The sequence below is a fragment of the Netta rufina genome (assembly GCF_964035555.1).
Source record: "Netta rufina genome assembly, chromosome: Z".
NCBI classification, from domain to species: Eukaryota; Metazoa; Chordata; class Aves; order Anseriformes; family Anatidae; genus Netta; species Netta rufina.
Genome location: NC_140126.1, coordinates 44,600,129 through 44,622,836, shown reverse-complemented (window position 1 = coordinate 44,622,836; position 22,708 = coordinate 44,600,129). Strand labels below are relative to the sequence as shown.

Here is a 22,708-nt window from a genome sequence, read left to right as displayed (position 1 = left end):
GCAGATGCCCCAGATAAGCCCAAGGAAAAAAAAAAAAAAAAAAAAGAAAAAAAAACTTCACATCCCTGGCAAGACACAGAATAATGAACCAAACAGCTACAGACTTAGTCTCCTCTGTTGAAGTTAATCCACTTTACTTCTGTACAGTACTGCATTAGCAGTCACTACACACTCAACTGGAGATAAAGCTTCCCTTCTGCTTTTATTTAGTACCTTTGTAAAGCATGTTCCTCTGAGACTTTATATAGCTGGTCCACTCTCAATTTCAGAGTTCCTCGAGAATAAAGGCTTAGCCTCAGTCTTATTTTTGAAAAATGGCAATAACTGGCGGGTCTACTTTGGCTGGCTGCCAGGAGCCCACCAAGCTGCTCTCTCACTCCTCTTCAGCAGGAGAACAGCAGAAAATAAGATGGGAAAGTTTGTGGGTTGAGATAAGGACGGAAAGATCTTTCACCTTTTACCATCATGGACGAAACTTGGGGAAGATTAATTTAATTTATTGCCAATCAATAACCAAGCAAGATACTGAGGAACAAAACCTAGTTCCCTGGGGGTTCTTCCTATGCTCAGCTTCACTCCTGACTGCCCCCAGTGGAATAGGAAAGATACGGAATCACAGTGGCCATCACTTAGTAAAAGTTCATCTCAGCCACTCCTTCCTCCTCACACCCGTCCCTGGCTCCAGCAGGGGGTCCCTCCCACAGGATGCAGTCCTTCATGCACAGCTCCAGTATGGATCCTTTCCACAGGCCATGGCTCTTCATGACTGCTCCAACACTGATCCTTTCCACAGTGCAGAGTCCTTCAGGAACTGACTGCTCCAGCATGAGTACCCCATGGGCTCCTGTCAGGAGCCTGCTCCTGCGGGGGCTCTCCATGGGCCGCAGCCTCCTCCAGGCCACATCCACCTGCTCCACCGGGGGCTCCTCCACCCATGGGGGGGCTGCAGCGTGGAGATCTGCTCCATGTGGGACCCATGGGCTGCAGGGGGACAGCCTGCTCCACCAGGGGCCTCTCCCTGCACAGCCCGCAGGGGAACTGCTGCCCTGCGCCTGCAGCACCTCCTGCCCTCCTGCTGCACTGGCCTTAGGCTCTGCAGGGCTGTTCCTCTCACATTTTCTTACTCCTCTCTCTCAGCTACTGTGGGGCTGCATTTCTTAAACATGTTATCATGGACATTTAACCAACACCACTCATGGCTCAGCTTCAGATAATGGCAGGTCCTTTTCGGAGCCACTGGAGCTGGCTGTGTCCAACATGGGAGCACCCCCACAACCCTTCACATAGGCCATCACTGCAGCCCCCCTACTACCAAAAACATCCCACATAAACCCAATTCACTGGATTAAAGACTCTCTATTCATGACTACAGAGTAACATGAAGACAGATGAATATAAGAAAAAAAGCTCTGCCATAATTTTCTCAAGTCAGACATCATAATCAACAATGAGAAGGCAGACAAGTGATCCTTAGCTGAAAGTTTCACACATAATTAGAGCTGATTTGAAAAACTGCACTGCTGCTGACAGTCCCACCCAACTTTCTAATCCATCCCTTGTGTTTGCCTCCTCAAGAGGAACGGATCCCTTTTTTGGAGACAAAGGAAAGGAACACAGCTATATTCTTGAGCTCTTACTGAGAAAATTCCTGGAAACCTTCCCATTTTTATTTGTTCTGCAGCTAAAAGGTATCTCTGTAATTATCTGTCTTCACAGCATAAAGTAATGCATACAGTTATTTCCTGTGCAAGAAACTGCTGCATTAACTACAAGCATTTATTATTGTTAGTATCATTATTTGCTAATTGCCTAGTACCTCGTTCTACTTACAATTAGCCACAAGGTTCGAGTAAATAAGTGCAAGATATAAAGAATAACATGGATCAAATAATATGTTGATCTCATCTGAGCTACATTCCAATGAAAGGAATGCACAGCAGCTCTGCCATACTTAAGACCAATCTTCTGCCTAAAGATGAACTTTTCAGTCCTCAAAAACCTACAGTTGTTCCAATTTCTTCTAAAATTCAGTGTGCATCTTCAGGACATACAGTATTAGGAGCATTTGGAGTAATCTGATTGAGGTATTTCCAAAAGGAAGACGTTTAAAACAATGCTATCTTCTTTGACTTTTTTTTTTTTTTTATGTAGTAGGCTATCAAATTCTGTGTGTACTCTTTATTGGCTCAGTTGCTCAACATGTGCACTAGAAAATCATGGCAGCTATCAGTTCTTTCAGAAAAACAACATCAGAAACAACATTAAGAAGAAAAATAACCAGCACTGGGCAAATGCAAGCTTTAGACACCAAACTTAACAGATTACTATGCACCCACTCATAGGACAAAGCTGTCGCATGGCTGACCACCTGCCACTGAGCCTTGTGGACTACAAGCAGCTTACATCAGTCTGAATCCAAACCTTACTAAGAGTTTTAAGTAATAAAAAGAGAACAGAGCCTAGCTACAGGATATCACTAAAGGAATTTATTGAGGGGAATTAAATGTATGTACAGCAAAAAAAATATTGAGAAGGTACTAAAGTATTTTCTCGTGTTATCTGAATCCTCAGGAGGGAACAGTGGAGTAATACATTAACTCTCTTCTCAGTTTCTGTGTGTGAGCTGGAACCTGAAATATGCTCTAGGAAAACACTACCCTCTCTCCTTGCTTACTTAACAGAGACTGGGAGGAAAAAAGGAGACTCTACCCACAGTTGTAACTCTGCAATACTCTTGCTGGTTCTACAAAAACAAGCATAGGTAAAGAATTTGAAGGCTATTACAGAACTTCTTTCCTCCTTCGGCATTTTCCTTCAGTCCACATCAAAACCTTATAGATGAAGTATTCAAGGATCTGCTCTCCCAGGCCCATCTACTTCATAAACTTCTGCCAGAAAAACTACACCAGCTGGAAATGGCAGCCGGGAACCACGCACCATATAGCCAATTTAGCTGTGCTGGAAACAAAATTTTGATGTACGCAAGTTATGCCAACAGAAAAAGCATTTGTGTTGGCTTTATTCACACCACAGACCCAAGCGATGAATTTTTTCTGGCAGAAAGATTACTTCTGCATTTCCAAGAGGGGGTTGTATTGGCAAAGCTGCAGCGACTGAAGCTGTTTTAGATCAAAGCGGTTTGAAGAGCTCCAATACCCAAATTTTTCAAGCTGCCTTGAAAGCTGGATACAACGACAAAAAAAGTTAACTATCCATATTCTGATACGTCTCAATGATTTCTGAAAGAAGGTCTCTAAGGAACAACATTTCTTCAAATCTGTCAATTATAAAATTGCCCTCAAGCCTTCTTTGTGTTCACAGATATACAATGCAAGTAACTTAACAATCCCACAACCTCTATTTTAATTAGTGCAGTTCTCTTCAGAGAAACAATACTGAATAGTCCACTCTTCAAAATTATACTTGAGCAATAATTATTTGAGCAACGTGATCTAGTGGAAGGTGTCCTTGCCCTTGGCAGAGGGTTGGAACTCGGGGATCTTTAAATTTCCCTCCAACCCAGACTGTTCTGTGATTCTGTGATACAAAGTCACCCAGAAAATCACAAGTTAAAGGTTCCTACCCCTGGGCTCTTCCAACTCCCATTCAAAATGAAACCCCAAGGTGGTCTGTACTGGTAGGGAACCACAGCACTTCATTCTCCCCTGTGAGGGGAGAGAATTTTTCTTATCAGCAGAGAATGGATGGATGTTGGGAAACTGACAATTACTTGGATATAAACTTTTAGGAAATGCAAACAAAGCAATCTCTGACCAGACTGGGAAAGTCTCAGTTAAGCAATTGATCTGGTTGGCCAGGCAACAGAGAAGGGAAAGCAAAAGGGTAATTACTTAAAACTGCTGAACACGAGTAGCATGAGGCTCTATTTAACAGTACTAGCCGTAAACTGATCCAATGGACTATGGGACAGTAAGTTACTACCTGACACAAACACACCAGGAGTAAATTTTTTAAACACATACAACTATTGTCTTGACAAAGCATGAAAATAAGGAACCTGACAGGCGCAACAACAGGGTGAAATTAAAGAAGAAAGGCTATAAATCTGACAGCATCCTTCAGCTTGCCCAAACAACATTCTACACAACTTCAGCATTAACAGGAAGTTTTATTTTTATGTGTATATATATATATAATTTATATTATTTATATTATCCAGAAATAAATATATCTTATTACATAATATATAAGTTGTTTTGCCTTTTATTGAAAGCCTTAGAAGACTGAACAGCAAAACTTCTACAGTACAGAATTATGATCAACTCTGAGCCATAGAGAATAGTGTCCAAAAAAAAAAAAAAAAAAAAAGTAGCTCCTGTCCAGTTACTTCTGGACTATATAAAAGTACCTTCTTTTATATAATTTAGATCAGAAGAACCTGTAATGCAAGGCTATCTCCCAGAATACACTTCCACTCCAAGGTAAGGTTTTGCAACAATTTGCAAATAATCCTTCCTCCCTTCCTTACAGTACCGTATCTCCCAGAAATTTTTTGAAAATGAAGATCCCTGAAAATCTGCTGACAAAAATACCCAAGCAGTACCACTAATATTACATTAATAATGAAAAATTAAACTATTCAAATTACTGATGTAAATGTAATTCAGCCCACTGTGTAAACACAGCATAGCTCTTAATGAGTTGATCACACGCTTTTTACCCACGGGACACCTGCCTTACTCCACGTACAGACTGTACCTTCTTTGAGGATGGAATACTGCCACGTAACAAAAACAATTCCCGCATGGGCTCAGCTGCATTGGCTTCAGAACTGGGAAGGCATACAACATAGGCTTACATAAGCCAGGACTCATCGTGTATGTTCACTCCAGGAAGGGCAGTATCTTATTTATTTACTTTTAGACAGAGGAAGACAAAGGCTAAGAAGTGACCTACAGCCAGAACACTTTGGAGAGAAACAGGAGAAGACCTCATAGACATAACGCAACCTTAACACTGTCCAAGCTCTTACTGATTTCTAGGTGTTCTTTTTGATCAGTGCTAAAGCATTAACAGGGAATTTCCTGCATCCATGAAAGCACAGATCATAAGAAAGGAGATACAAGGGAAATGAGTAGTAAAAGATTCAAAGTGAACATTTAAGCAGAAATGAAAGGATACAATTGCTGGCACGTCTCTACATTCTTTTATACAATTCCTCTTTTTTTTTTTTTCTCTCCCAGCTCACCATGTAAGAATCCCATAATTTGGAATCATACTCAAATCCACATCAGTCATCAGCAGACTTTAAATCTTTTAATCAACCACACTGCCATTTAGCAAATAACAGTTGGATGTCATCTTTTGTGGACTAGCCCTTAGAAGGAAACAAGACACTTGGCTTGTGGCTTTCACAGATTTTTGTTGATAGCTGAGGAATGGCAAGATTTGAGGACCTTGGATTTCATTCCACACATAAAAGGGAATTACATTCTAGGACAAAGTTTCTCAATATGCGGTCAGTAAAACATCAGATGGTGATCCAAAAAGTCATCGTAAAAAATGTATTTTTAAAACCATACATTCCCACACAAGCAAGCAAGAAAACATAATTGAGGAAATCAAAAAAATTAAACAAACATTCAAATCTTAGCCTAACTGAATTGCACTATAACGCAAAACAAAATGTGACAACATTTCACAAGATGATCCTTCCTTTTTTTAGAAGAAATTAAGTGATCTTTAAACAACACACTGTCCTTTAACATTTCAGTTTGAAAACACTTTCTTCTGCCCTACTGAATTTCCAAAGCAACTCCCCTACAGATAATGCTTTGTTAGATCCACAATGCTCCTCCCTTCATCCTACTTCCCTAAGCCATTATCTGTTTTCTCCATATCCCCCTTATGTTTTCTCTAGTTTCACTCACTTTACAGACTTCCCTTAATGTCTTTTACAGAATCAATCCATCCAGGCATAGAGCTTTTCCTGTCCATTTTCATTGGCAAACTCTGCCTCAAGTCTTCTGGTTTACCCTGAATTTCAGTGACCACTGTGGGAACATCCTTAATTTCACTGGTTCAGCTGCAGGAGTTTCTTTTCTCAGGCCCATCTCTATCTGACATGTTTTACTTTTTAAAATTACAGATAAAATTGGTCCATACCCTGTCTTCACTCCCTGATTTAAGATCCTGATACAAGTATCCAGCCCTAGCCTTTTCCACTCTTCAGAGTTAATTTCCCTGCCTAATGTCCACTCATAAACACCCTTGCATCTTGTCTACAACCAGTTGTGTATACGTACTCTAAGTGGTTTTTCTAAGTCAGGTAAACAGCCAATAAAGACATCCTTAAATCTTAATAACAAAACAGCTTTGCAAAACCAACCAACATGGAATACTGAAGAAGTATTTGGAGTTCAGAAATACAATTTTAATAGCATACCTCAAATCCCTTCCCCCAGATCAGTATGCCTGCTCTCAGATTTTCAATATTACAGCTACCATAAAATTCATGAATATTAAAAAAAAAGTTTATAAAAATCATTTGTTGACAAGTGTTAACTAACAACCATGTTTTCCTATGAATTACATAACTTGAAAACCCACTTGTATGTGCTGATCTGATGCTGCACATTCACCACTTCTCATAAGTTTAAAAACTGCAGCTTTTAAACCTGTTTATTTTCCTGAAGATTACTGTAAGTTACTTATCTTTATAACTTGTTCTTTCAAACCAAGATGAAACTTGTAAATCAAATATGTTTATCAATGCATCCCTATTTAAACTACTGGTATGTATTTCTAAACACTGTATGGACTACTGTTTTTTTTTTCAAGAAGATTCTTTTCACAAGCCTGGTAAGAAACAAACTGCAGCTGGATATAAACAGATTTACTGAAGACATCAACAACAACAAAAATTGAAGTAATTCTTGTTGAGTTTTATTATGCTACATAAGTTAAAAATGGAGAGAATATTTTGTGTTTAAAATGGAATTAATTACATTATGTGTGGTTAGCAAGCTTAACCACTGCGTAATAACCAAAAACATAAGATTTTAGAACTGATCTTCTCCTCTATCCTTACAGTTCTGTTCACATGTTAGAAAGAAGACTGACTTCTGTTTTCAATTTCAAATGGATTAAAATTAAATTCAAGCAAAGCACTGAATGGGACATCTCAGTATAAGGAGCCTATTCACTTGATATCCACAAAAGACACGTCTGCTTCAAATGATTTTGACTTGTTGACAATTTTTGCTTCTCAGTGTTTGGTAGTTGAGAGCTTTTGCTTTCTCAGGACTCTGGCAGGACACGTGTATTTGGGTTGTTTGTGTGCCTTTTTTTTTTTTTTTTGGGTGGGGGGGAATACATTTGGTCTGCACTAAGATTCAATTTCATAATGAATTTTAATTTAAAGTTTATTTAGGTCAACTTAATTTAAAATTGATTTTATTGTTTTTAAAATATGTTTCAATATAACTTTCTATACAGCCCTTAGCATTATTTGGTCTTCATTTTAAAGTAAACACAACAATTTGTAAGAGCTCTATTAAATATTTTTTCACCACCACAAATATTATCTATTTTGAAACACTTTATGACACAGAAAGAATAAAAGACATATTCAATCCTTGTCAGCAATTGAGGAAATTTATCATACAAAAACATTTTGTTTGCTACTGAGATGAATATATATAAAAGACACGTTTCCTTGGAATCTGGGCTTTTGTGTGTGTGTGTGTGTGTGTGTGTGTGTGTTTGTGCAGTATTAGATACAGATTTCCATCTTCTCAGGAAAATTAAGTTTGCATACCAGCACAGAATATCCCTGGGACTTCACTCCGGAATATAACAGTTCGTACTTTCTTATCAGATTTCAAAGCATCCACAGCTTTTGACATCTACAGAGAAAAGGAGGAAGGGGAATAACCAAACGCTTTTGAAGTATTTAATTCCAATATTTCACCTTCATACTAGAAACTATTATTTTTACTTACCATTTTTAAAAGATTTTTGTTAAGGGCATTCTTGGCATGAGATCTGTTTAACCCAAGCACCACAATTCCTGGAGGGGAAGAAAAATTGTATTATTGTTACAATATAGAAAATAATATCTCTATATAATTATTTTGATGTTATAAAAAAGGCGTAATTGAGGAGTACAAAAATAGAAAAAAAATGTGCTACTGTAATCATTTAGATACAGAGTTTTAAAAAGAAAAAAAAAATGACTAAAGTTTCCCAGTGCTGAACATTTCAGTGTTCAACAGAAGTGACGTGTATTTCAAGAACTAAAATACGGCCCTAACACCTCGACATGGAAATAGTGCTTACAAGGGCTAAACATATAATTCCACTATTGCATGCAAAATTTCATGTTTGCGTGTGAAGTGCTGACATGCAATCAGGCAAGACACTCAACTGTAAAGCGTATGTTTCCATAGTTAGACAGCATGCGTTGAGAAACTTCTTAAAGCAAGAAGTGTTACCACAGCTAAGCAATTCTGATACAGGTAAAGGGAAGTCACAAACACAGACAGAACACTATTAACAGAAAAACTGAACTTTTGTTTAGAAAGAATAAAAATCTTATAGAAATTCTACCTCAGGACACAAACTGCTCAATGCTTGGCCACACGGCTCCAGTCACACATCTACAGCTCCCTTAGACCAGTTACAGCTCAGCTGGCTCAGTGACTGATTACTTGTGCTGGTTTGAATGCTGCAGAAGGAACAACATTTTTTGTCCTAATTCCTTCTCTTTCAGTTTTATATGCATGACAGTCAAATGGGAAATTCCCAAAGAGTTTACCTTGGTAAGTATACCTTAGTGTACCTATAGTAATCTTTTAGAGAATTATATCCTGAATGTGTTACAACTCCCTGAATTTTAAACAGCAGCACACCATCCTATGAAATTGATCCAGCCTTGGTAAAGCCTTACCAATCAGGATTTTTTTTTCTTCACTCGGGGATGCAAAGCGAAAAGGAAGAGGACAAAGGACTAAGGCAGGGACCAGGAATGGAAGAGAGAAAAGGAGATCCCATTACCTCAGACAAAAATGCCTACCATATTGCCTTCAATCTACCAAAAAAAAAAAAAAAAAAAAAATCAGTATTTGCCAGTGTATTCACTACAACACCCAGCTCTGTATGTATAACCTATAAAATTTGGCACTCTTAGTCATCTTCTGGAGGCTGTCTTGTTTTCTCAGTGTACACTGCTTCTCCTTTACGGAAACATGTCCTTCCGAAGGACTGACCTAATTGCCCTTGAGCCCACTCCTCTTCCTTTTCTTCCTTCCGCATGGATGTGCCCCTCCACACATGCAATTAAACTGAGGTCTTGTTTCTCCTGCAGCTACCAATCTGAAGCCATTGTCTAGCCAAAGTCTTCTGAAGTCTACCATGCTCAACGTTCAATGAAAATGGTTAAGGCCAAATAGGAGAGCACACATTGCTCTTGCTTGTTCTCAAAGTCCAGCTGATCACTATCAAGAAACAGAGAAGAGGAGCCTGGCTGACCCAAGCAACCTTCATCCCTTTGTTCTGTAAGCCTGAACTCCCACCTGTTCATCAACATGGCTGGAGGTCATCTAGGACCTTCTGCGAGGTCCCTCACTCAGCACTTAACCTGGAATCTGGTTGTTTTATTAAACAAACAGGACAAAATTCACGTAATGCTTCTGACCATAGCACTCTTCTACTGTCACAATTTATTCTTCAGGAGGAATATTCCAAATTCCAATACTTCACACGCTCACACAAGTAAATTAGGCAAAAGCAGCACTGCATTTTAAAACAACAAAAAGCAATGTGACCTGGCTTTTATTTTAGGCTCTAAGGCTGGCACCCTTGCATATCCAGTGTTTGAACAAACTGAAGAGATCATCATTCCACACTATTTTTTAGTTTGGAAGTAAGGTCTTCTATAGAAGCATACGGGTTTTTTTCAGTGGCAATGACACTCTTTAATTTCCGCCACCAATATTAGTGTATTCAGAAGGTACTCTCAACTAACATTAAAACACATTTAGTAATTTTGCTACAAAGAAAGGCACCTTGAAGATAAATCATACAGGTTGATTCTTCTCAGCAGTGTCACATCAAGTCATAAAACTACCACTTCTGCCTCCCTTTCCAGAAAAGTGAGGTAAATACAGATGACACCCACACAGCTATTCTATTTCTCAAATAAGAAGAAAAGTGAAGCAAGAACTACAACCAGAAAAGCATGAGATTAACACCAGAAAATCCTACTACTCGATTACTATAGTATCTGTGCATCCTTAAATCCCTTATATTTTTGTTTGTTTGTTTGTTAATATTGCAGTAAGTCTTGGGGTTCCCAATATATTTATCAGTGACCAAACTACAGACAGATTGGGTACCTGCTAAAGTCACATAACTGAAATAGAAAAATAGACTTCCTGATTTCCAGCTGAGCAATTCAATCCCAAGAATATACTTTCTCCCTTCCCCTGCCCACCTCAAGAATCACAGAAGAATCTCCTGACAGAAACAGTTTAACGCAAGTCTTCCTGCTTTGGGCATCCAACAAGATTTAAAAGCCTGGTCAGACAGCCATACAAATTTTAGATTGGAGGAAGCTCCCTAATCAGGGCAAAAAGGAATAATCAGGTTCCATACGGCAATGCAGAATCCCAGCAAACCATTTAAAAGAAAACAAAAAAAAAAACAGCAAAGTTTACACATTACCATTCTGAAGTAACCATTATGACAAATATTTAGCAATATGAAAAGATGAATATTGGCATATATTTTTTGATATATCTGTTCCATCTTCATCTGAAGCATTTAGTCATCATTCTTTCTTCCTAAAGCCTCCACATATTGGCATGCTTTCCAATATCTTAAAAAAAAAAACTTTTGAAAAAAACTATCCAAAAAAAAGTAAAGAGTCATCATCATATTCACCAACAAATATCAGAAGAAATAATAGATCTTCTCTGATATCTTCACAGCATCAAAGAAGGGTAGATATATTGCAAATGCTGATTACATTCAACAATGCTGAATGTAATATTAATTTCATATTTTTTTCCTGGGAGTCATACCCACATTACCCCAGAACGCTCTTCAGCAAATATGGTGTTATCTATTAAAAATTACAGACACATACTAAAAAGAAATTTTCACTCTATTAGATACACTCTCCAAGGGATTCAGTTGACTTCCAATGCTGTCTAAAAAAGAAGTAGTCATGCTCCCTCTGCATTACTTCTCTAGCAAACCATCAGAGGAAGAGCATATGCAAACATACAGTATGTTCTCTTCTTATATGTTATATATGCCACCAGAGAAAGCTGTTATATAATTCTTAACATTTAAGAGAAAAATATACTGAAGTCAAGGGAGAATGAAACCAAAAATGTTTTAGTGAGACAAAATACATATAAATGAGTAATAACTTCAAAATACCTTTAAATTCCTCACACATCCTCATTTCATAGTGTGCACTAAATTTGGGATTTTTATATGAGTAAGTAGATCATATTCAAGCATTCTTGTGTTTTGATAGGGGCAGCAAAAATGCATGATGCTATCATTATTTAAAACTGCTGAAAGAGAAAATCATATTTCTTCCTATATTGTAAAAAAACAGGGTGGGCCAATTTAAGTGAAGTGATTAGATCATGTTTTAACTACAGTTTATATCGGCACACAGGAAATATTGCTTTAAATAACAATTTTTATCTGTTCTATCTTGTGCTTTGTACTTTTCAAAAAATACTCATCCTCAGTGTTTAGTAGAAACACATTTAAATTATTAGTTACAAATAAGTCCTCTCAACATTCATATCATTAATTTGTCTTACTAAGATTCACTTGGTCTCTATAAAAAGTACTTAGAAAAACACATTTATTTGCATTATATATACACAATCACACACACACAAAAAATGTATCCAAATATTCTTTTACATAACCAAAAAATACACCTCTGCATTGAGGAAGGGAAGAATGAAGAGAAGTTTTAAGTTTGTCTCACTTAACTCTCACTTAAATACTCAGATAAACCACAGCAGATGAGTTGACTGAGATGCTTATTAATTGTACAATATTTTCTTAATCATAACAAGAATCCACAGTGAGTATACCATGCACAATTCTGGTCATTTCCATTGATCATATTTTTCAAGAAGCTGTTATGTGCAAAATCATACAGCTGTTATGTGCAAAATCAAAATTGAGCAGCATTTTTTAAAAGCACCTAAGCACTTCTCAAAATCCTAAGCACCTTCTTATCTCAAAGTGTAACTTCAAAAATCTTTCCTGCACTTCTTAAATTAGTACACCACATCTGCTCTAACTTTTTTAAAGACAGAAAAAGAAGAGAACGTAAACTATTCTGATTTATCAGCTAGCTCTTACGTTTTGAGCCTCTGAATAAACAACCTCAAATTAGGCCAATTTGTTCTGCTCGTTTTATGTACAATAAAATTCTAACAGATGAGGTCAAAAAGCTGTCTTATCCCAAACTAAAAACAGATAGAAAATATAAACATCAATAGTTATTCTAGTGGAAAATCTAAAACTTACAAATACTTGCATCACTTTCCAGTAAGTAACACTGCAACACATCAGTCAGGATTGCAAAGGTATTTCTGTTAATTTCATCTACAACCTATAGAGCAAAAGCCCTAAATTAATTCAAATTTCTAATGGGCTTGCTAGTGCAACTTGCCTAAAAGCTCTGAAATTCCAGTAGTGATAATACATTTCAGACCTAACAATGATAATCAAATACAATTTCAAATAGTGTAAAAGACAGTTATTTACATAAAAAATAATACACTGACATTTAGCCACACGCATACATAACTCTGATACTGCAAGCAACATGAGCTGCAACGTGTTGTTCAGAAGCATTTTATAACCATAGTCAAATCCTACATGTTTTGTATTCTTGTTAAGTTCAAATCTGGAAGTTGGAAAGTCTTGAATAAAAAATTCAGTAACAGGCCCTTCCAAACACAGTCTCATTGCACTAGATGTTTAACAAGGTCCCAAAACTGTGTTACATGAGTCACTTGGAAGTGTTATGAAGCAGGGCATTTTGCTTCTCTGCCTGAAGGGTGAGATTTGTCTAGAGCTACAGGATACACAGCTCTGTGTGAGGCAGCTCCTGTCATTTTCCTGTCTCCCCAGAAGTCTCTGCTGTAGCGGCCCATGCAGCACTAGGGACGATGCATCTTCCTCCAAGCAGCTCAGACAGCCTGTGCATGGACAAGAGCATCACAGCAGCATCAGTGAGCACGGGCTTGCCTTGAAGGGCAGTCGGGGTAGACAGGGTCTGTCCCTGCGTGCAGTCAAGAAGCATGAAGTGGAAGAACGTAAAGGGGCAATGGCACTGGGGTCCCACTTGGGAAGGTCTGCATCATGAGCTGGTGGAGATGGGTACACAGTAAGTGAGAGAAGAGTGAAGGAGACCCCTGCGGCTTGTATGGAGTAAGCATCCTGATGGAACAGAGGTACTGCATGCTGTAAGCAAATAGAAACAGATGAACTTGACACATGGGGCGAGGAGGAGGGTGTGCACTAGCAGAACAGGGAAGAAGCAGACAGAGACATGTTTCTTCTTTTGCAAAAACATGTTCTGCTCTTCGTGCTGCTGAGGGAGGCATATGAAGCGTATGTCTCCTGGCTTACTTCTAGACCCTTGTTTTTCTCCTTTATCAACAAACAGTATCTGTTTCCATGTCCTCCTGAAAGACAAAACCAAAGAAAATTCCTTCTCTTTGAAGTGGATCTGTGAATTAAAAATAGTGATTGGTCCTTCCTTAAAATATCCAGAGCGGATTTACTACTCCAAATTGCACTCCAGGTTTTGGGGCAGTTTTAATGCCACATTTAACAGATTAGTATTTTCTGAAAACTAAAAAAACTGCAGTAAGAATTTTTCATCAGGAAAAATAAAAACAGACTAAGCTACTGACATGCCAAACTTTAGCTATCTCTGCAGTGTCTCTTCAAAAACCTCCTCCAATTCTCTGCACAATCTATAGTATCCGAATTAAAAACGCACAGCAATGAACTTAAGATTGATACAATGTACAAAACACACTAATAACATTATAAAAGTAATAGTTGCTAGCCATTCAACAGCTGGAACACAGCACCAGTAACTCTATTACTAGCTGCCTAATGGCAGAAATAAAAGCCATGACCTTAGGTAGTACTCAAGTATCTTCTACTGACTTGTTGGAAAAGCACAGACGAAACAAGCAAATCCACCCTCAAACATTCTGTCGAGTCTTCTTTGCTCCTGCCTTGCCTCCACCTAGGTTTAAAATAAGCTTGAAATTAAAATAAAAGTTTAAAACCAATTTCCAGTACCACAGTTGGCTGAGAAAACAGGGCTAGTCAAGTATTGTCTTTAAGGAACTGCAGAAGAGTTGGGAACAGAACAGTCACTCAGATAGAAGTGGACTGCAGGATCAGATTACGTTATCAACCTTATTGCCTCTTCTGAGCAATCAGATGAAACAGTACGTCAGTTTTCCTTTAAAAAAAAAAAAATCTAGCCTTTGAGCGAAAATTCAGTTTTAAAGTAACATCTCTGCATGTGCATACAAATCTGTATACATGTATGCCCAATTCAAAGATGCCTGACCAAGTTTGCAGATGGTCTCAAACAACTGTGTTGACGTTCTGAAACATGTAAACCAAACCTTGAATCTCAACATATGGTTGTTCCACCTACGAGCCACCTGAAGAAATCTATACACCTCAAAAGGATAGTGCTCCACACTAGGGCCTTCTCCATACAAGTAAGTAGAACATCATGGCTCTAAAAATAAACCCTCAGGATCACAGAATATCCCAAGTTGGATGAGACCTACAAGGATCAGAGTCCAACTCCTGGTGCCACACAGGTCTACCCAAAAATTCAGACCGTACAAGCACAGTCTGAATGCTTCTTAAACTCTAACAGGCTTGGTGTCATGACTACATCCCTGGGGAGCCTGTTCCAGTGTGAAACAACCCTCATGGTAAAGAGCCTCTTCCTGATATCCAATTTCATAACAGGAAATTAATTTTGTTAAACAGGACCTATCCTTCATGAACCCATGCTGGCTGTAACCTATGACTGCATTGTCCCCCAAGTGCATTTCAATAACCCCCAGGATAACCTTCTCCATAATTTTACTGACACGAGACTGACAGGCCTGTAGTTTCAAGGGTCTTCTTTCTTACCCTTCTTGAAAATTGGCACAACATTTGCCAGCTTCCAGTCTACTGGGACCTCTCCAGACTCCCAAGATCGTTGAAAAATAATTGAGAGAGGTCCCGCAATGACATCAGCCAGCTCTTTAAGCACCCTGGAATGAATCCCAGCCGGACCCATGGACTTGTATGGATCCAGGAAGAGCAGCAAATCCCGCACATGTTCAGGGTGGGTTGGGAGTTTGTCATTCCCACTGTCATGGTCCTCCAGCTCAGAGCACCCAAAGCCCATCATCAGCGTTGAAGACACAGGCAAAGAAGGCATTAAACGTCTCCGCTTTGACTATGTCCTTGTCAGTGAGGTGACCTTTCCCATCAAGTAGTGGATCTATGTTTTCTCTGGTCCTCCTTTCTCTGTTCACATATCTAAAAAACCCTTTTTATTGTCTCCCACAGACATGGCCAGCTTCAACTCTAATGGGGCTTTGGCCACACGAATTTTCTCCCTACAAACGTGAACAGCGTCCCTGTATTCCTTCCATGTTGCCTGACCCTGCTTCCAGTAGCCATACACTCTCTTTTTTTGCCTAAGCTCCAGAAGATCTCTTGTCAGCCAATCTGGCCTTCTGCCCCTCCCGCTTAACTTCCAATATTTTGGAATTGCCTGATCCTGTGAAAGAAAGCTTACAACTACTCTTTATCCCAGGAAGCCCTGAGGTGGAAAAGACCCACAAGGACTAATTAAGGCCAACTCCTGGATCTGCACAGGACCACCCAAAAACCAAACCATGTGTCTGAGAGTTTTGTCCTAACACTTCTGAGCTCCATCAGGCTCAGGGCCCTGATCCCTTCCCTGGGAGCCTGTTTCGGTGCCCAGTCACCCTCTCAGTGAAGAACCTTTCCCTAACGCCCAGCCTGACACGCCCCCACAATGAAGCTCAATGCTGTTCCCTTGAGGTCCCATCACTGGTGGTCTGCCATTCCTAGCCATGCTGCACCCACATTTGCAAGTGACAGGTACCCACGGAGATCAAATCTGTCCAAAGGATAACACCTGTAAAATCTAGTAAGCACCAAACCTAATAAGAAATACAAAGTGTTGTTGAGAACCATAGAATCATTACAGTTGGAAAAGATCACCATGAACAACTGGTCCAACCACCACCCTGCCACCAATGTCACCCACTAAACCATATCCCCAGTCACCATGTCCAACCTTTCTTTGAACATCCCCAGGGACAGTGACTCCACCACTTCCCTGGGCAACCCGTTCCAATGCCTGACTGCTCTGAGAAGAAATGTCTCCTCATTTGTAATCCGAGCCTCCCCTGGCACAACTTGAGGCCATTCCCTCTGGTCCTGTCACTAGTTACCTGTGAGAAGAGGCCAACCCCCAGCTCCCCACACCTTCCTTTCAGGTAGCTGTAGAGAGCAATGAGGTCTTCCCTGAGCCTCCTCTTCTCCAGACTAAACAACCCCAGCTCCCTCAGCGGCCTCACACAGGCCTGGCGTTGCAGGCCCTTCACCACTTTCGTAGCATTGCTGCGACGCGTGGGGCTGCAGATTAAACTGCAGCACTGACTTCTTAACCAGGGGGATTAACGCAAGCCTCCTGGCACAGCTGAGGACAACAAGACCATGCGCAGCTGACACCAACAGAAGCGAGGCGAAGTAACGCTGCCTAGGCAAGCAGCACCAGACGAACGCGGTGCTGGAGCCGCGCTCTGCAGGCACTGAAACGTGGCCGCAGCTCCTGCCCGGTGTCGGTGCCAGCCCGCAGCCGCGGCCGTCAGCCGCCCCCCGAGGCCGCCCGGCCCGGCCCGGCCCCGCCTCCGGTGGCGGCGCAGGGGTGACCCCGGCGGGAGGCCCTCACCGGGCCGGGCCGGGCCGTGCCGTGCCGGTGCCTCGCCACCTCGTTACCTCGCCACCGCCACCTCCCCCCCGTCACCTTTGTGCTCGTCGTCCAGGTACCGCACCCGCAGCTCCTCCTCTTCCTTCGCCTCCGAGCCGTAGCTCCTCCCGGCCGCGGCCCGAGCGCCAGCGCCTCGACCGAGGGGCGACGAGGACGACGACGAGGAGGAAGAGGAGGAGGAGGAGGCGCCCAGCCGGAGCCGGAGCCGTCCCCTGAGGAGGCCCAGGCCGCCCAGCGCCGCCGCCGCCATGCTGCTGCCGCCGCCTCGCCGCCCGCAGCCGCCGGCCCCGCTCCCACCGCCCACGTGACCGGCGGCGGCACGCACGGCACCCCCACCCCCCCCGCCCCCCCCCGCTCCCCAACAGCCGCCGGTGCTGAGGCAGCGGTCGGGCGGCGGCCGGTGGCGCTGAGGGGGCGAGGGGAGGGAGGCAGCGCTGAGCCCGGCGGGTGCGGGGGTGAAGGGGGGAGATGTGGCCCCTCCGAGCCTCCTTGTGTAAAAATAAAAGGTGTGGGTGGGAGCTGTGTCCCGTCAGCAGGCACAGGCGCAGCCCTTAGGACCGCTATGAGCACCTTTTCTGGCCGGCTCGCTGCTGAGCTTCATAAGTTCTTGAGGCAACGCCATAGCGTTTTGTTGAGCTGGGTGTAGATGCGTGAGACTGTGGGTACAGCCGTGCATCCAAATCCTCAGCTAAGACCTGCCAAAGGTTTAGGTACCTGCCAAACCCAGGGAAGTGGTGGAGTCACCATCCCTGGAAGTCTTTAAAAGACGTTTAGATGTAGAGCTTAGGGATATGGTTTAGCGAGGACTGCTAGCGTTAGGTCAGAGGTTGGACTCGATGATCTTGAGGTCTCTTCCAACCTAGAAATTCTGTGATTCTGTGAAAGGCTGAGCTGGCTGCCAAAGGCTGAGGTACCTGTGGCTAACCCAAGGCACTAACGAGGCCCCCAGGGCTGAGAAGTTTGTCTCCCTAATCTGCGTGTACTTCGACGAGTTGCAGCTTGAGTATTGAAAACGAGCCTTTTCCACACACACACACACCCCTCACCCCTGTCATCTTCAGCAGTCAGCGTTAGTGGTGAGCGGAGGCCTGACAGAGCCCCTGTGGCTGCCGCTGCCTTCCCCTCTATCCCGCATTGCATGGCAGCCCCTCCGCTGCCTTCCTTCTGGGGAAAGGGACGGCTGGAGATAACGTCCTGCCTGCTCTTGTAAAGCACCATGAAGGGCAAACGGAGGGGGAAACAGGCTATCACCTCGCATTTATAATGTTTTACTATTTAAACAGGACCATAGCTTGCGATTAGCAGCCTGTTTCAGTAGTGCCTGCAGTACTCTGAAGACTTTTCCAACACAAAGGAATAATGAGTGCATGTCCTGGAAATTTTGTTCACAGCCAAGGAACATTTTATTTTATGAGAATTAATTTTGAAAGATAATACCCAATTATGTCAGTGGAAACTGAGAGGCAGCACTGTTCTAAAAGACACAGGATAAGATATAAAGACATTAAAAACAGAACTTGATTCAGTACAGTACCATCGTGTTGCCTTGTAGCTGAAGGTAGACGTGTTGTCCCTGCACAGCTGTCATTTGCAGGCGTTTCCAGACTCCTTGACTCAAGGACTAGCAAACACTTTCCTGAGCAGGGGTCAGCATATGGAATCACACCTAATAGCCTTGTATCCCTTGTACAAACACCCACAATCACAATTAAAACTCAAACAATTTTCAAGTTCAGTTTTCTTTTACATCATCAATGTTTGATTTTACTTTCTTAGCACATGAAAAGATATTTAATTTTTATTATTTTTTTTTCTGAAGTCTCTATCATCTACATTGCTAGAATGTGTTTACATTCAGATAAAAGTTTAATTTCCAATGACCTCTTTAGTGCTTTTTGAAAACAGAATTGTTGAGAAAATTTGAACTCTACTTAGAGTGTTTTTTTCAAAAAATCAAATTATAAGGTGCTAGCAACATAAAGATGCCTGCTGGAATAGGTCATGCCGTTCTTTGAACCGTGTCTCTGTGTTAATGCTTAAAACTGCATGATACATAAATGTGTTTTATTTTGGTGGTTTAGGAGTACATTGCATTTTGCAATACTGTATGCTCAGTTTCTCACATTGCACTGCCATTCGAGCATGAATTGGGACTCTTGGATGGAATCAGAATTTTCCATATTCTTGTTCCCTGTTTTTTCACTGTGGTTTAGTTATACCAAAACAGCTTTAAAAGTCAAAGTAGGACATGGAAAGCACATTTAGTTACGGAGGGGAAGAATATTGACATGCAGATTGTTATGTAAATCATGTATACTAAAAAGAAATAAAACTGGAGCAACCAGATCAAAATTGTTAAGTAACTGCCTAAATTACATATGACATTGCCTGGTAACCTGATCACCTCTGCTCACAGAAATCCAAATATTGATACTTGGCGATGGGTAAAATAAATAGATTGAGCATGGTTGTATAAATCTTGACTCAGCCTCCCTCATGCCCAGAGAAGCAATGTTAGCATGAATGAAAATGGAGCCAATATAGATGGAGGATAGCCCAGCAATTCTCTGCATTCAGCTATTACTTGTAATAGGATCAGTCTATCATAATCTAAGCAGGGGGGAAAGACTCGAAGGTCCTTCACCCTTACTTAATTTTGTATTTGGAATTTCCCCGGAAAGCCCATTCACATCAGGTAGCAGCTTCTCACCGTGCACAGAACTGAGAGTGAAAAGAGAAATGTGCAGCCCCCTTTTCAGCTTCACACGCAGCTATTGTCTGAAAACAGCTTGCAGGTCCAGAAATTAGGAAGCATCCTGCATGGTTAGTGGAGAGAAGTTTCTTACAAATGTAATTCCAGGCACTTCGGTGCAGGGCTTCTGCCATGATTCACTCTCTTAATTAAGTATAATGGAAGAAAGTGGCTTCCAGACTTAAGATCTAAATTAGGTAGCTAAAATCAAGGAGAGTGAAAGTACTTGTGGATGTTCAGTTAGGCATTTAGTATTATTAAAAATAATGATAGATCATTTGAAATGAGACAGGAAAAATAATTGCACATGTATTTATACTAATACATGACTTTACAAGTAACAATGAGAAGATGCACACAATGTGTACAGTAAGGCAGGAAAAATGATGGAGAAAAAAGAAACTCAGATAGGTCTGAGTTGCTTAAGTTGCTCTTACATTATAGAACGTGATGTGTGAGGAATAGTTTCATTTCCCTTAGGTGACCGTATCAGTGGTAGTGTGTAGCTAAAGTGAAAAGTGAACATGTTTTACAGAGAAAAAAAAAAAAAAAAATAAAAAAAAAAATAAAAGCACCAAATTTCTACTGTTCATGGTAAATCATGTCTTTTTGCAAGCTGTAAATTAATTGTCTCTGTAAAGTGACTGTTGATGTTTCAGGGTAAGATCCATTAGCTACCTCTTTTTTTTTAAGTTGGTTTACAAAGGTTATTCCAATTTCATGCCACCTGCCAGGAGATCTTTTCTCTAATTTTCACCTATTTGCTTTTAATTAAGGGCTGGATTTTACTGTTTATTATGTTGTGCAGTTAGCACACTTTATTGCATTTCTAACTTATTTTAAAACCTTTTGGTCATTATACTATTAATGCACAAGCAGTACACAGCACATTCTCTTTCTGGCACCAAGCCTATTCAATATGTTTCACAGGCAGCTGTTTCCTTAGATTGTCTATTTTCTTTCTGCTTAGTGCAGCTTTAGGATTATAAAACTAAGACACGCAATGTTTTCACAGCTTACTTTTCCTTTGCAGAAATTATTCTTGTTAAACTCAGCCTACCTGGGTACGCTTGCAAGTCTGCTTACATAGTGCTTGTTACCTGGTTCCAACAGTTACTGATGAAAAATGTGCCTATGTGTCTGAGTCATGCCTCAAAATGCTGCACAAGTTTTGTCTCTGCATTCCTGCCTCCTCCATTTATTTGTGTTTGTACTCTTGTATCTTAAAACTGGAGGCAGCTGTATTGGGTTGATTTAGTGGACAAGTGCCTGGCATATGTGAGCCACTTAGACATGAGTCATAGAATCATAGAATGGCTTGAGTATGGAAGGGACCTCAAAGATTATCTAGTTCCAACTCCCCTGCCATAGGCAGAGATCCCACCCACGAGATCAGGGTGCTCAGGACCTTGTCCAACCTGGTCTTGAACACCTTCAGGGACGGGGCATCCACAGCCTCTCTGGACAATCTGTTCCAGTGTCTCACCACCCTCAGAGAAAATTTCCTCCTAACACCTAGTCTAAATTTCCCCTCTTTTAGTTTAAAATCATTTCCCCCTCATCCTATCATTATCTGACTGAGCAAAGAGCCATTTTCCTTCTTTTTAAAGCCCCCTTTGAGTACCGAAAAGCCACAATGAGGTTACCCTAGAGCCTTCTCTTCATTAGGCTGAACATCCCCAGCTCTCTCAGCCTTTCTTCATAGGAGAGGTTCCAGAGATCAGAGGCTCCAGCCCTCTGATCATCTCTGTGGCCCTCCTCTAGACCCATTCTAACAGATCCACATGCTTCTTGTTCTGGGAGCCTCAAACCTGGACACAGCACTCCAAGTGGGTCTTCACAAGAGCAGAGCAGAGGGGGGCAATCGCCTCCCTCTCCCTGCTGGTCACTCCTCGCTTGATACAGCCCAGGACGCAGTTGGCCTTCTGGGCTGCAAGCATGCACTGCTGGCTCATGTCGAGCTTTTCATCCACCAGAACACCCAAGTCCTTCTCTGCAGGGCTGCTCTCAGTGAGTTCTTCTCCCAGTCTGTGCTCTTGTCTGGGACTGCCCCAGCCCAGGCATGGCACCTTGCACTTGGACTTGTTGAACCTCATGAAGTTCACATGGGCCCACTTCTCCAGCCTGTCCAGGTCCCCCTGGATGGCGTCCCTTCCTTCTCTTGTATCAACTGCACCACTCAGATTGGCGTCATCGGCAAATTTACTGAGTGCACTCAATCCCACTGTCCCTGTCATTGACAAAGACATTAAACAGTACCAGTCCCAGAACAGACCCCTGAGGTACACCACTCATCACTGGCCTCCACCTGGACATAGAGCCATTGACCACCACTCTCTGGGTGTGACCTTCAATCCAATTCCTTATCCACTGAATGGTCCACCCATCAAATCCATACCTCTCCAATTTGAAGACCAGGATGTCATGTGGGACCACGTCAAAGGCTTCACAAAAGTCCAGGTAGATGACATCAGTCAGTCTTCCCTTGACAGCTGATGCAGTCACTCCATCGTAGAAGGCCACCAGATTGGTCAGGCACAATTTGCCCTTGGTGAATCCATGTTCAGTGTCTCAGATCACCTCTATGTCTTGCATGTGCCTTGAAATTGCTTCCAGGAGGATCTGTCCCATCATCTTGCCAGACACAGAGGTGAGGCTGTAACTCCCCGGGTCTTCTTTTCTACACTTTGTAAAGAAGGGAGTGATGTTTCTCTTTTTCCAGTCACCAGGGAGTTCACCTTACTGCCAGGACTTCTCATATAAGATGGAGAGAGGCTTGGCAACTATATCAGCCAGTTCCCTCGGGAATTGAAGGGGGCTTTTCAGATCAATCGTGGGGCTTTTCAAAACCCTATTTCCCAAACATGGAGGGTGGAAACAACCAA

The 22,708-nt window shown here is 41.6% G+C and overlaps 1 protein-coding gene across 5 annotated transcripts in view; it reads right to left on the bottom strand.

Moving 5' to 3' along the window:
• AUH (AU RNA binding methylglutaconyl-CoA hydratase) overlaps positions 1–17,357 on the bottom strand; it is a 113,379-nt gene extending 96,022 nt beyond the window's left edge. Inside the window, exons 1-5 of one of the 5 annotated variants that reach the window (XM_084305097.1) lie at positions 17,108–17,220; positions 13,642–13,697; positions 12,886–13,473; positions 7,965–8,032; positions 7,781–7,868 (exon numbers count right to left, since the gene is read on the bottom strand). In XM_084305097.1, the coding sequence (XP_084161223.1) occupies positions 7,781–7,868; positions 7,965–7,967 (91 nt within the window). In that variant the 5' untranslated portion in view covers positions 7,968–8,032; positions 12,886–13,473; positions 13,642–13,697; positions 17,108–17,220. Of the gene's footprint in view, positions 1–7,780; positions 7,869–7,964; positions 8,033–12,885; positions 13,698–17,107 lie in introns of all 5 variants that reach the window. The other 4 variants (XM_084305096.1, XM_084305098.1, XM_084305099.1 and 1 more) reach the window with 4 other exon arrangements.
• Positions 17,358–22,708: the final 5,351 nt, after the last annotated feature.